We start from the raw sequence: 15,604 nt of genomic DNA on the forward strand, positions 1-15,604 counted from the left end.
CTTGACAGTTGTTCCTAAAACTTTGAGTTCCAACTTCTCTTTATCCCTCCCTCCCCACCCATTCCCTTTGGGAAGCAAGCAATTCAAGATAGGCCATATCTGTGTAGTTTTGCAAATGACTTCCATAATAGTTGTGTTGTGTAAGACTAACTGTATTTCCCTCCATCCTATCCTGCCTCCCATTGCTTCTGTTCTCTCTTTTGATCCTGTCCCTCCCCATAAGTGTCGACCTCAAATTGCTCCTTCCTCCCCATGCCCTCCCTTCCATCATCCCCCCCACCCTGCTTATCCCCTTCTCCCCCACTTTCCTGTATTGTAAGATAGGTTTTCATACCAAAATGAGTGTGCATTTTATTCCTTCCTTTAGTGGAATGTGATGAGAGTAAACCATGTTTTTCTCTCACCTCCCCTCTTTTTCCCTCCACTAAAAAGTCTTTTGCTTGCCTCTTTTATGAGAGATAATTTGCCCCATTCCATTTTTCCCTTTCTCCTCCCAGTATATTTCTCTCTCACTGCTTAATTTCATTTTTTTAAGATATGATCCCAAACTATTCAATTCACTCTGTGCTGTGTGTGTGTGTGTGTGTGTGTGTGTGTGTGTGTGTAATCCCACCAACTACCCAGATACTGAAAAGTTTCAAGAGTTACAAATATTGTCTTTCCATGTAGGAATGTAAACAGTTCAACTTTAGTAAGTCCCTTATGACTTTTCTTTGCTGTTTATCTTTTCATGCTTCTCTTCATTCTTGTGTTTGAAGGTCAAATTTTCTTTTCAGCTCTGGTCTTTTCATCAAGAATGCTTGAAGGTCCTCTGTATCATTGAAAGACCATTTTTTTCCCCTGAAGTATTATACTCAGTTTTGCTGGGTAGGTGATTCTTGGTTTTAGTCCTAGTTCCTTTGACTTCTGGAATATCCTATTCCATGCCCTTCGATCCCTTAATGTAGAAGCTGCTAGATCTTGTGTTATCCTGATTGTATTTCCACAATACTTGAATTGTTTCTTTCTAGCTGCTTGCAATATTTTCTCCTTGACCAGGGAACTCTGAAATTTGGCCACAATGTTCCTAAGAGTTTCTCTTTTTGGATCTCTTTCAGGAGGTGATCAGTGGATTCTTTCAATATTTATTTTTCCCCCTGGTTCTGGAATACCAGGGCAATTTTCCTTGATAATTTCATGAAAGATGATGTCTAGGCTCTTTTTTTGATCAAAGCTTTCAGGTAGTCCCATAAATTGTCTCTCCTGGATCTCTTTTCCAGGTCATTTGTTTTTCCAATGAGATATTTCACATTATCTTCCATTTTTTCATTCTTTTGGTTTTGTTTTGTGATTTCTTGGTTCTCATAAAGTCATTAGCCTCCATCTGTTCCATTCTAATTTTGAAAGAACTATTTTCTTCAGTGAGCTTTTGAACCTCCTTTTCCATTTGGCTAATTCTGCTTTTGAAAGCATTCTTCTCCTCATTGGCTTTTTGAACCTCTTTTGCCAATTGAGTTAGCCTATTTTTCAAGGTGTTATTTTCTTCAGCATTTTTTTGGGTCTCCTTTAGCAAGGTATTGACCTGCTTTTCATGCTTTTCTTGCATCTCTCTCATTTCTCTTCCCAGTTTTTCCTCCACCTCTCTTACTTGATTTTCACAATCCTTTTTGAGCTCTTCCATGGTCTGAGCCCATTGAATATTTATTTTGGTTGTTTGGGATACAGAAGCCTTGACTTCTATGTCTTTTGCTGATGGTAAGCATTGTTCTTCCTCATCTGAAAGGATGGAAGGAGATATCTGTTCACTAAGAAAGTAACCTTCCATGGTCTTATTTTTTTTCCCTTTTTTGGGCATTTTCCCAACCAGTTACTTGACTTTTGGGTCCTTTGTCAAGAGTAGAGTATATTCTGGGAATCTGTGAGATCTCAGTTCCTCCAAGGTGGCACAATCAAGCGTGTCCTGGTCTGGACACAGAGAGGGATTGTTATGCCCAGAATTTTAGCAGTTACCTCTCCACAGCCACTAGGCCTCCAGTTCCCAAGTCAGCACTGGGGGCTGATTTTCAGATAAGCTGGATGGGCAGGGCCACCATTCAGTTTGAGACAAAGACCAGCTTGGCCAGGGCCTCCACCCTGGGCTGAGGTAAGACTCAGTTCTTCAATGCCTACAGGGGTTTTTATGCTCCAGCAATGGAGCTTCCACATGGGCTGCTGTTCTGGCTCTGTGGTCGCTGCCTGCTGCTGGAGCTATGGGAAGTCCCCTCTCCCTTCCTGGCCAGCTGATTAAACCCTGTCACTGACCTTTGGTGCCTGTGGGCCGAGGGATCTGAGGACCCGCTACTGCAACTGGAGATTCCGCCCCCAAGGTGTCCTCTTCCCAGAGTCTCTTCGCACCATGCTGCGCGGCCAAGGCTGGACTGGGCTCTGCGCTCAGCTCTGTGTCTGGCACAACCAATATTTCTGTGGGCCTTTCAGGTCACTGTGGGCAGCAAATCTCCACTCTGTTGTTCTCCACTTCTACTGCTTCAAAATTTGTTGAGAGTCGCTCTCTACAGGTATTTTATGGGCTGTGGGGAGGACCCTGTGTAAGTGTGTCTTTCTAGTCTGCCATCTTGGCTCCGCTTATCCCCATCTTTCTTTAAAAGTAAATTAAAGATTGTTTTGTTTCTTCATATAAAAAAGTTGAGTGTTTTTTTTTTTAATGGAGGGATTTTTCTTAGGACATAAACCAACAAGAACATTCATTAACACTTCCCGTTCTGGTAAATGAAATATAGAGTTGAAGGAAACAAGTGATTTTTCATGCTGTGACTTTGAGAGAGGCAGGGGAGGAAAGAGGTTGACTGTCCAAGGCAGTTCAGGCAGCAAAAACAAATGGTTTCTGGCAGAATTTGGCCATGCTGTAGAGCTTTTGATTACTTAAGATCCCTTATTTCTCCTAGTAGGTGTGAAGGAATTTTCAGTAAATGGATGTGGAAATGAAAGTTGGCTCTAGTGGTGTAGAAGGCCAAAAGGATCAGTATATTTTTGCTTTTTAAGGAAAAGCAGGCCACTTGTTGTTTCCTTGAAGTGGGCCTATCCCAACCAGATGACACTGCTTTTCATTAAGGAAGCAATTGTACAATACCTTTTGTATTTTGTTCTTAGCAGCTGGTATCTGTCAGATCAATGCATGCTTCTCATTAGCAGCAGGTGTTCCATGAAATAGCAGGAGCTTAAGAGTTCAAAGATTCTTTTCTTCCTAGAGTAGAAACTAGTGCACTCCATCAGGGCCCAAAGTTACCTTTACTGAGGAGGCACAGTGCCATTTGCTCATAAGGGCTGAAGAATGCAGAATGAAGGTAGACGTATATACTTAATGTCATTCTCTTGCACTGATATCTGCATTATTATCAGAATTTAATAGAATCTAAGAGTTAGAAAGGATTGTAAGTCTTAGATTTAGAGGTGGAAAGGAAACTTAAGAGGCCATCAAGTCCAATTGCCTTGTAATGACTGAGCCTGACTCAGTGGTTCAGATAAAATATTGGAATGAAATAAGAAACTTTTAATCTATGTAATAGTTAACAAAAGGAAATTTACTTAGCTTATAGCAGGGAAAGAATGTTTAAAGTAGAGAAGGGATATTCATACATGATAAAGCACTGATTCGGTTTAGCACAGCTTTCCAGTTTTGTTCATGCTGTCTGAAAACTCAGGGAGGTACTCCAGTCCCTTATTTCCTGTCTTTTTTGGCTTCCTCTTTGTCTACACAGACAACCATGTCAGTGACCTGAACCAATTAAATCTCAAGGACAGTTTCAAATAAGTAAATAGTCTAACGTGCTTGGGGGAGGAAGAGACAAAAAGGGAAGAGGCATTAGGATATTGTTGTTACCACATTACTGATTTTTTAGATGGGGAAACTGAGGCTCAGAGAGGCTAAATGACTTGCCCAAATCATATAGGTAGTGACAGAGTTAGGGTTTGAACCCAGACTTTACTTCAGATCCGTTGCTTTCTTTTGAACCATGCTATCTCTCCATGTACCTTACATGATATCCAAGTTAACTTAGATATAAATTCTCATCCCCCTCATCCCCCCTCATATCTTATGCCTTTTCCTATCTCTTGGCTTCTTCCCTATTACTTCAAATTTTCTCATGCTTCCTCCAACTATTCAAAAAAAATTTTTTTTCCTCCCCATACCACCTGTGGGGTGGGGGGTGTGTAGTACCAATGTGATATTCACAATGCTGATGGTGACTATGAATATGCTGGTGTAATTCCAAATCACAAAGTACAACAGACTCTCCATATAGAAAACAGAAGAAAAACATTTATTCAGACACTAGAAAGCCAAATCCATCATAGTAACCAAAAAATCTATACACATTATCAGACCTTCCCAGAAACAAACACTCTCAAGCAAAATGCCCTTTTCTCACCCTTAGCCAGCTGCCTGCTTCTTCTCTCTCCCCCAGATCTGATTAGTTTGACCAACTTCCTCTCAGCTGTGCTCCAGCTCTGCCTCTTCCTGTTCTACCCTTCTTGTGCCACCCCTTCTTGTTCCATCCATTCAACAAGCTCCTCCTACCACAGGCTTCTTGTGACTCAAACTCAAGTCATTTAGGCTTACATGTGACTTAAGCGGATCACATAGGCCTATTAATGGATGGAAAAGATCTTATTCCATTAAAATGCATTAATTCCATTAAAAATACATTAACAATACGACGGGGGGAGTGGGAACTTCTAACAGTCATAATCAGGCAAAATAAAATTTCCATATTAGCCATCTCTAAAAAATATGTTTCATTCTGTACCTGTCTGTTACAAGGTGGATAGCATGCTTCATCATCTGTCCTCTCTAAGTGGGATTTGTCAGTGCATTGATCAGTGTTCTTGTCTTTCAAAATTTTTGTTATTACTGTTTGTTACAGTATAAATTGTTCTGGTTCTGCTTGCTTTACTCAGCAATAATTCATACAAATGTGATGAATGAAAAAACCTGAGAACTGAGTTTCTGGGTACTTAATTATTAGTTAGATTAGTGAATAATCATAAATTGATGGTTAATAGTTTCAGTAACCTAAGATCAAAAACATGGAGAACTTGAAAGCTTTAAATAATTTTTGAAAGGTAATGCCCTTAACAAGTGAAAATCATCTGTGATTGGTGGACATTTAATGAGGAAGAAGCCTAGAAGTCTTTAGCTCCTCCTGCGGAGAACATGGCTTGATTATGAAACTCAGTTGCCTCCAGCAATCTGAACAGATGAATCCATCTCCATCTAGGCCACTCTGGTTGGTTTTCCCCTTCATGAGCTGGCTCACCCATAATTCTACCAGAGGGGTACAAGGAGAGGGGCTCCTTTCCTCAAGTTAAGAACTCACCTGGACTGGATTCTGTTTATAGTCAAACAGAAATATGTTCTTCTAGTTGGGTGCAGTCTTGTCCAAGACTAAAATTTATGTACCTTGAGGAGTGAACAGTCTCATCAATTATGTATGTTCTTTAGAGACTTGACTTTTTACAGGGACTGGACCTTAAATGAGAAAATAAAGGAGAAAAGCCTGGATCCCAAATTAATAACTAGTTTTTAATGTAATAGTAAAGTAATTTCTCTCACGACTTTCCAGATTTCTATGAAACCATATCTATTTCTCTGTGTCTTTACACTGTCTATTTTACATACCTGGAATGATCTCCTTCCTCACTTCTACTTAGAAACCTTGGCTTCCTTTTAGACTCACCTCAAGCCTCATCTCCTTTAATAGGCCTTTCATGGTCCTTCTACACATTAATATTTTCCCTTGTCAAGTTACATTCCATCTACTCAATTTTTAGCATGTATATACTGATCTATATAAGTTTTCTCCTCCATTGAGATCAAATGAAAACAGTAGTTGTTTTTGCTTTTTCTTTCTTATCCCCAGTGCTTAACACAGTGCCTGGTGCATAGCTGGTTGGTTGTTGTCCTTCCTTCTCAAAGAGGACCAAAATGACATCACCGTGATAAAGTGAAGTTTCAGTGTGTAAGACTGTGGCTGATCAGACCAGTACAAGCTCAAAATGCTCTACCACAGATTGGGCACAGATGGTCCCTGTGAACATTTGCAGTGGTTATTCCAAATTTGTGCATCCTACATTTCCTTTATGCTGTTTCTGCTTTGCTCATAGAGTACAGCACCTTTTCTGATGTGGTCATGCCATGCTGAGTGGTCTTGAGCCAGGGTTTTCCATGTCCCACAATCGCATCCAAAGTTCTTGAGAGAGACCTTGAGAGTGTCCTTGTGTTGTTTCTTCTGGCCACCATGTGATAGCTTACCTTATGTGAGTTCTCCATAAAATAGTCTTTTTGGCAAGCGTACATTTTGCATTTGAACAACGTGGCCAGCCCACGAAGTTACGCTCTCTGAAGCATAGTTTGAATGCGTGGCAGTTTAGTTTGAATAAGGACTTTAGCGTCTGGTAACTTATCCTGCCGGATGATCTTCAGATAATTCAAATGGAAGCGATTCAGTTTCCTGGCATAGCGCCAGTATACTGTCCGGGTTTCACAGGCATACAACAATGAGATCAGCACAGTGGCTCTGTAGACCTTCAGTTTGTTAGTCAGTCTCATACCTCTTCTCTCCCAAACCTTTCTTCAGAGCCTCCCAAACACTGAGCTAGCTCTGACCATGGGTGCATCATTGTCAATGTGTATGTCCCTGGAAAGTATACTACCAAGATAAGTGAGCCTTTCCACAGCATTCAGAACTTCTCCATTTGCTGTAACTGATGGTTCCATGTATGCATGGTGTGGTGGTGGTTGATGAAACACTTGAGTTTTCTTGGTGTTGATTATTAGGCCAAAATGAGCACAGGCAGCAGAGAATTGATCCATGTTTTGCTGCATCTCAGCTTCAGAGGCTTCATCGAGTGCACAGTCACCTGCAAACAGAAAATCATGCACCAACACTCCCCCCACTTTGATCTTGGCTTGTACCCCTTTCAAATTGAAGAATTTACCATCAGTTCTGCAGTTGATCTTGATGTTGTGTTCATCCTCATTGAAAGGATTTGACAACATGGCTGAAAACATCATGCTAAAAAGCATGGGAGCAAGCACACAGCCCTGTTTCACTCCACTGGTGACTGGGAAGGCACAAGAACTTTGTCCACTGTCTAGAACCTGGGCAAACATGCCATCATGAAAATGATGTACAATACTGATGAACTTCTCTAGGCAACCAAATTTTGACATTATTTTCCATAAGCCCTCATGATTAACAGTGTCAAAGGCCTTGGTTAGATCTACAGACGTATGTACAGACCTCTGTTCTGCTCCTGGCATTTCTCCTGGAGTTGTCGAGCAGCAAACACCATTTTGACTGTTCCTCAGCCCTTTCTGAAGCTACCCTGGTTCTCAGGTATATGACCATCTTCCAGGTGAAGGATCAGCCTATTAAGGAGGACCCTAGCAAGAATCTTGCCAGCAATGACTAAGAGAGAGACCCCCTGGGAATGTTGCAAGACAATCTCTTCTCTGCACCTTCCCTGGTGCATAGTAAGTTCTTAATAAATGCTTGATGATTGATTAAAAGTATGTCTACATTTCCAGTCTTAGTACAAAAAAACCTTCCCTTGAACCTATCAGCCTTTCTCATCCGTCTCCCATCTCATCTTTTCTCATGCTAAACTTTGTGAAAAAGTTTTTATTTGATTTTTTTTCTCAGTATATACTCTTCTTAAGCATCATATAGCTGGATTTCTGTCTCTACTTATTTAACTGAAATTTTTCTCTTAAGAGTACCATTGAATTCTTAATTAACAAGTCTACTGGCTTTTTTCATTCCATCTTTGTATAATGTGATATTTTCTACTAGATTACCCCTTTTTTTTTTTTTTGGCTTCAGAGATACCACAAATTTTCATAATCTAGTCCCCTCTTACCTTACATCTTACTTCTTGATACATACTCATTGATCCTGTGACACTGGCCTTCTGGCTGTTCCAAAGATACTTAGCTCTCGGCATTTTCTTTGACTGTCCCTCATACCTAGAATGCTTTCCTTTCTCCACTTTACCTACTGACCTCTCTGGCTTCTTTGAAATCCCAACTATAATCCCACTTTCTACAAGAAGCCTTCCCCAACCCCTCTTAATTCCAGTGCCTTCCCTTGATTATTTCCTATTTATTCTGTATAAATCTGTATGTGTGTGTATATATGCTTAGCCCAGGGCCTAGCATGTAGCCTACTATGCTTCACATAACCTGCTACCTTAATAAATGTTTATTGATTGATTTATTGCTTTGGCTTATACATACTGGTTGTAACCCAGCTGTGTTGATTTAGTTATCATATACTTTTCTGGAGGTGTTATAACTGTATGGGCATGATTGAATACCCCAGTGAGATACAGATGAGAGAACTTGTTTTTGCTATTGCTTTACCAAAGGTTCCTGAACTTTTTTGGCCTACTGACCCCTTTTCAAAGTAAAAATTTACTCAGTGCTCCCCTTTTTATTTAACAACCCCCCAGTTGCACTCAAGGCTACTACTGCCCCATCATTCCAGCACTCCCTGGATGGTGGTATTGCCCACTTTGGAAACCTATGCAACTAGACAATGCTTTCTCCTTTTTTTGAATTTCACTTCGATCTTCAAATTTTGTAAGGTTTTCCACTGCTGGAAATAGAGGAAAGGACAAGAGAAGAAAGAACTGTCATTTTTTACATTTCATTCTTTGTGGAATGGGACTATCTATGTTACCTTTTCTGTACTCATTTTCCAGAGGCTTTTTTGTTCATTTTCTGTATAGTCATTGTTTTATTCTCTTTATCTCTTGGTTTATTTAATGATAAAGACATTGAAGGAATTTTAAAAATTGGAGCATGAGCTAGAATATGAGCTTGTACAAAGGATTTTATGTAATTTTCTTGCTGAATGAAGGCAAATTTGGGTGAATGACCTTTTTCTGGTTATGTCTCAAGGTCTTTTCCTGATCAACTAGAAAAGTTTGATTTTTTTTTTTCCTAGCTAATTGGACCCAGTGCTACTTTGAAAGCATGGATTTCATAATAGAAAACGTACAGCCAAAACAAATTGGCTAACTTATTCTTGTACTATTTATTATTACATAAGGTATTAAAAACAGCACCAAAATGGTCATCTGTTTTACTTTTAGTAGGCTCTGTCATCATGTTAATTGGTTGTTAGAACAGATGTTTCAGAAGAAATATTTTGGCCCAACTGTATTTTCATGTTTCATTTCTGATGACTTACAGGATGTGTGTGTGTGTGTGTGTGTGTGTGTGTGTGTGTGTGTGTGTGTGTGTGTGTGTGTGTGTGTGTGTGTGTGTGTGTGTGTGTGTATGTGTGTGTGAGATGGAACCAGAATAACCTAATGGCCTTTTTTTTGACTCAGTCGTCATGTGAAATGAGTTTCCTAAGATGTGTATGTGGTAGGATTATAGGGATTTTAGCTGTTATGCTGAAAAGGACCTTAAAGGTGATATAGTTGAACCCCCTAATTTTACAGATGAGGTGACTGAGACCCAGAGAGGTTAAATCACTTGCCTGAGGTCAAATTACTAGGAAGCATGACATCTCAATTTTTAAGCTATATCCTCTGATGTAGTCAGCTTTTCAAGTTTAAATCCATTGGGAGTCCAGAGGCATCCTAGAAATTATGTAGCTCAGTTTTCTTATTTTGCTGATTAAGAAACTCTAGATGGATGAAGTAATTTGCTGAAAGCCCCCCAGGTAGTCATTATCAGAGTAGAGATTCGTATCCAGCTCCTTTAACTCCTGTGCTGTCTCATAACTGCTACATATAGTATTTGTTAAAATCCCAATACAAAAAACTTCACAGATAATCATATAGGACCCTTCACCATGAATAGAAATATGAATATAGACTCAAAAGATAGCTTTTAGGAATATCAGGTTATGTTTGAGGAGCTAAGCAGAACCCTTCCCTACACAAATAATGATCCCACTTAGAAGATACTTTGAAAACATTTAAGATTAAGAAAATTGATATCTTTGAAAAGTAGTTAGCATGATGGAAAATGCCTTTTCAGTTATCATTTGACTGACTTTCCAAACAGATGGCCAGAGACAACACTGTGGATCAAAATATAAATTTGTTTGTAATATCCATGAAGAAAGGATAGTGGATCATTTGCCTCACTAAGTAGAGAGAAGTGGAGGGCAAAACAGTTTTAAAGAAAACTTTGCAAGAGATCTAACTAAATCAAATTATCCCATAGCTAGCACTGGTTTGGACACATAGTGGGCACGTAATGCTTGGAGCAGCTAGGTAGTACAGTGAATTGAGTGCTGGGCCTGGAATTGGAAAGTTTCATCTTCTTGAGTTCAAATCTGATCTCAGACACTTACTACCTGGACAAGTTATTTAACCCTGTTTGCCTCAGTTTCTTCATCTGTAAAACCAGCTGGAAAAGGAAATGGCAAATTATTCCAGTATCTTTGCTACAAAAACCCCAAAAGGGGTCAGGAAGAACTGGACACAACTGAACAACAATTACTGCTTGTTGTTTTGATCCAAAGACCTTTAAAGATGAAAATGGAAGAACAACAAATAGAAGTACATAAAAAATTAAAAGCCATACTTGGACTCTTTACATCACAGTCCCAGATATTTTTGTGAGGGTGGCACATATGACACCAATAAGAACAAAGACAGGAAAAGCAGCTGGATTAGACCATTTTTATATCCAAAAAATCCATGGTGGAGTTGACATATTGTGAAGTCCCTGAGGAATCAGTTCCTTAGATATTTGAAGGAAGGGAAAGATAATATAGGTATGGAATAAAATTTCAGATCTTTAGAAGAACCATTGATACATGAATTGAGGGCATTATCCATGAGGGTGTTAGTAGGAAAAAAGGGACGCTTTCCAAGTGACATTCTATAATATACTATATCTTTGCCATTTCATAGATGATCAAGAGAGAATACAAAATCCCACTGTGCATGTTATTTGTTGGTTTTGAAAAAAAAATCACTTGACATAGTAGGGCAAAATGCCATCTTAAAGGTACTTTTCCAACAAAGTATCTGCCATCCATCCTTTGAAGGCATTCAAGATTCCTTAAAAGCTGTGGGGACAGAAAGAAGCATCTTAAGTAACCTTCTGCTCATAAACATCAGGCAACACATAAAATGGAGATAATATACTCACCAAAAGGTTTTACTGTTGTAATGGAGGCGATTTAGCATAGAATTCAAATTGAAGAGGTGTATTACCTGTGGATTGTGATAGTCTCCGCATGTTTCTTTTTACAGATGACATACTGGTTGTATCAAGAATTATAGAACTTTCTGAAAGAAATGCTTTAGTATTCAAATAAATTTGCTTTAGCTATCTAATACAGATCAGATAAAGAATATTACCCAGATTGTGACATTCAATTATATGGATACAATATTTATTAAGTATCAAATATGTACTATGATGGTGGAGGAAGGAGATGTGGATGAACAGAGTATAAGCAGCATGGTGATGAGACAGATGGTTGGCAAATACCATACGGATAAAGTTCCTAGCAAGATAAGGAACTTTGCCTAAGTCAGGCTACCAAAGGGTGGAGTCCAGGGTTGTAGTGATGGGGGAAATGAAGATGGTGGCTGGAGTGGAGGCAGTATTATGAGGAGATGGCTATTGTCCGTCGGCATGTACCTGCCCCAGTATATCTGGGACAGTCAATACAAGTAGAAATGATTTGTGCCCAGAATTAAACAGAACAACAATGAGCTAAACTGACTTCAGTAAATGACAAAGCTCTCTTAATCAACTCAATCTGTTGTCTCAGTTTGTATCTCCTATGCTTAAGGCAGTACCTCATCCATTTTTATTGTTTAGTCAATTAGTTGTGTCCACCTCATCATAATCTCCATTTGGGGTTTTAATGGCAAAGATACAGATGAGAAACTGGGGCCAACAGAGTTAAGGGGCACACAATTAGTAAGTTTCTGAGACCAGATTTGAACTTAGGTTCTCCTGACTGCGGGGCCAGCACTCTATCCAGTTCTTCACCAAATTTCCCCTTCTTGACACAGAGTAGGCACTTAATAAATGTTTACTTATTGACTGACCTCTTAGAAACCCATATTTTTAAAATACTATTTAAACTGAGTATCAAAATAAACAACTTACAACCAGACTGACCTCCAAATTGTTCTACAAGTTGTTAAACCAAGAGTTTTTTTAAAGTAAGTATATTTAGTCACATTTCTCTTAATCAAAACATTAATAAATAAAATAATTATTTAAAGATACTATGCATTTTTTCATTTTTATCTCATTCTCTTAAATTTTATTTTGTATATATTTTTATATTGGGTTCATCAACTTTCTCCCCAAACCTATCCCCCTTTTGAACTTCTCGATATTTCTGTTGTGTGCCAACATTTTTCTAGTTGCTCAGGTTCTCAACCTTGACATTATTTTTGACTATTCCCCCACATATCCAATAATTTGCCAAATCTTGTCATTTCTTTCTCCATAACATTTCTCTCATCTGTTCCCTTCTCTCCTCACCCAGTTAGTTGTACCTTACTTTAATTCAGGGCCTTATCATCTCTCACTTGTACTACAGCAGTAGCTTCCTCATTGGTCTCCTTGTCTTGTCTCTCCCCATCCAATATATAGACTCATGTATATATTGGCAATACACACACACACACACACACACACACACACACACACACACACACACACTACTCATGTCTAAAGTAATTTTCCTAAAGACAGTTCTGCATCATTTCCCCACTCTAACTCTAGTGGCTTCCTATTGTCTTGTGATCAAATATTTCATTTTTATCTCATCTTTAAAAAATTCATATATTTTGTGTGTTTTAGGTTATTATTAGCACAATAGTACGTGTATATAATGTATTAAGTAAATATACATATATTAGGAGTGTTTACTCAAATTTTTTTTGTCACAAGAGGTCTGTAGTCAAAAAACTCTGTCATACAACTTCCTTTTTTCCCCCTTTTACAACCTGTTTAAATGTGTCCGTTTTAAAAATTAAAAACTACCATTTAGAAATTTTCCAAGTTTATAATTCCCAATTCAAAATATCCTTGATTCCTTCATTTTCTGTCTTGAATGGCCAGAAGTGACAAAACTTTGAAATATCTTGATGTTCTGTCACAGAATCATAGACTTAAAATAAAGTTGACAGCTTAATACAGAAATTGTCTTCCTCTCCATCTCAAATTGTTGAGGTAAAAAAATCCTTATAATTTCTACAATTTTCCATCAAGAGAATGATAAATTCTTAAATCACTGTAGCAGTTCATATCAGTAGCATTTTTTCCTTCATTTTTGTGATTTCTGCTTGATTTTTCAGTGGAATTACCAATTAAATACTATAAAAAATGTATAGAAAATTCTGTCTCTATTAAAATATTATCAGCAGTAATAATTTTATTTTACTTGGAATCCTAGAATACCTTGAAATCTAGTGGCTGTTTGCGGTTTTTTAAAACCTGAATACACCTGAAACATTATTAATATTTTACAGCAAGAAGAAAATTTTTCCAAAAACAGGATTGAGAAAATAGAAAGGATGCAGCATAAATTGCAAACTCCTTAAAGCAGTGTGATTGGTAGTTAACTCACATGATTTAAAAATATATCCAGAGTAACAAAAGTTTAAGACATTTTCTCTTTGAGAGGACTTCACGAGCAAATGTCAGAATACTTGACTCTAAACAAATATAACAAATACTATAATAAGAGAGAACACAGGTACTACATGAGTATGTGTGTAGTTTCAAGTGTTATGCTGGCTAAATGATGGATTTTTAATGTGTTTGCCTCATGTTTAATTTTATATTGGAGGTCTTATGACAGTAATTCCAAATGACTTATTGTCCATATTTTTTGTTGTTTAAAATGCTTTGTGACCTTCTGATCTTGCCTGGTAAAAGTCCAAAATATGGGTTATTGAAATTTTTTTATTTTATTGGAACTAAAATATGAGAAATGTGTAGCAAGAAAAAAATATTTTGACTCACCTGAATTTAATCTTAGTCATATTAAATGGCTAGGAAAGGGGACCAAGCAGGAAGGAGAAGAATTTTATTTAAATGCTTTTTCCTGTCTCAGGCAGTAGTATATAATTTTAATATGATAAATGGGTAGGGCCATTAAGAATGACCAGTCTGTCTCTTACTAGAAATAAAGCAGACAGAATTTGAGAGGTATGAATTTTCCTCATGATGCAGTCTATCAGTAGAAGTTTGGGCCACCAAATACTGATTTATTTTGGGGTGTGCTATAGCAACTCATTAAAGCATCTATTTAGGTAAGGAGGAGTACCTTTTTTTGAGGAAATCACTGATACTTAAAGTACTGCATTATTATGAGGCATGGTGGGTGTATCCTCTGTTCTCTTCCCCATCCCCTGTGCTTCATCATGGCATGAAGTTGACCTTGGATTCTGGAGGGCTGTAGAGAAGTAATACGATTTGGGAGGACCTGCCAACTGGAGAGGCTTGGTGTATGGGTTTGGTGAATTAACTTAATTTTGTAGAATTTCATCATGTGAATGTTGGTCACTATGTGTGATGAATTTATATTTACTGTGGCAATCATGAAGACTCTCTGTTTCCTAATGGAAGGAGAGGTTGTTGTTTGTGATGGGAAGTGGTATTACAATGAGGTAACAGATTTTTTTAAAAAGTTGAATTAAGAAACATATATTTTCATATGTGATTATCTGTAATTAATAGCACTGATAGACCCTATATGTTTTATAGGTTTGGCTGGTTAGCACAGTAAAAGTGCCCTATTAATGTAATGTGTATTACATTAATACCTCTGTTGCTCATGAAATTGAAAGTGTTATCATCATTTGAAATAGTTAAATTTTCTTTATTCCATATACTCCAGGAGTGCCTTTAACCCTGCCCAGCTGTCTAGAAAACACACAGCCTTGTTCATGAAAGATACAAGGGTAGAGATTGTGAATGGAGTAGCATAAATCCATCACCAGTATATACAGGGGGAATGACTGAAACGGCATATTGCCCATTGACCCATGAATCATTAGCTTTATCTTTGGATGTGAAGGGGATAGTCTGTTCTGTGTTTTGTTTTTTTTTAAGACTATAGAGTTGGTGCTAGCTCATTTCACTTATTCACCAATTTATTTGCCCATTTATCTATATCTATTCATTTATCATCTGGTTGTTGTGCTTCGTCTTTGAAGAGGACCAAAATGACATCACCATGATAAAGTAAAATTTCAGTGCGTCTGACTGTGGCTGATCAGACCACTACAAGCTCAGAATGCTCTACTACAGTTTGGGCACAGATAGTCCATATGAATATTTGGGGTGGATATCCCAAATTTGCACATCTTGCGTTTATTTTGTGCTGTCTCACTTCTGCTTTGCTCAAAGAGCACAGCACCTTTTCTTACGTGGGCACGCCATACTGACTGGTCCTGTGCCAGTGTTTCCCATATTGCATAGTCAAATTCAAAGTTCTTGAGAGAGAACTTGAGAGTATCATTTCTTCTGGCCACTATGTGATCGCCTCCCCCATGTAAGTTCTCCATAAAATAGTCTTTTTGGCAAGCATACATTTTGCATTCAAACAGTGTGGCTAGC

General features: G+C 38.1%; 1 protein-coding gene across 4 annotated transcripts in view; it reads left to right on the forward strand.

Moving 5' to 3' along the window:
• Window positions 1–15,604, forward strand: part of DTD1 (D-aminoacyl-tRNA deacylase 1) — a 221,091-nt gene that overhangs the window by 103,953 nt on the left and 101,534 nt on the right. Inside the window, exon 5 of one of the 4 annotated variants that reach the window (XM_072634549.1) lies at window positions 6,615–6,713. The exons of the other annotated variants lie outside the window; for them this stretch is intronic. Coding sequence (XP_072490650.1) covers window positions 6,615–6,698 — 84 coding nt within the window. The 3' untranslated portion in view covers window positions 6,699–6,713. Of the gene's footprint in view, window positions 1–6,614; window positions 6,714–15,604 lie in introns of those variants that run through there. 4 annotated transcript variants of the gene reach the window in all.

This window comes from Notamacropus eugenii, chromosome 1 (assembly GCF_028372415.1).
Source record: "Notamacropus eugenii isolate mMacEug1 chromosome 1, mMacEug1.pri_v2, whole genome shotgun sequence".
Classification (NCBI taxonomy): domain Eukaryota; kingdom Metazoa; phylum Chordata; class Mammalia; order Diprotodontia; family Macropodidae; genus Notamacropus; species Notamacropus eugenii.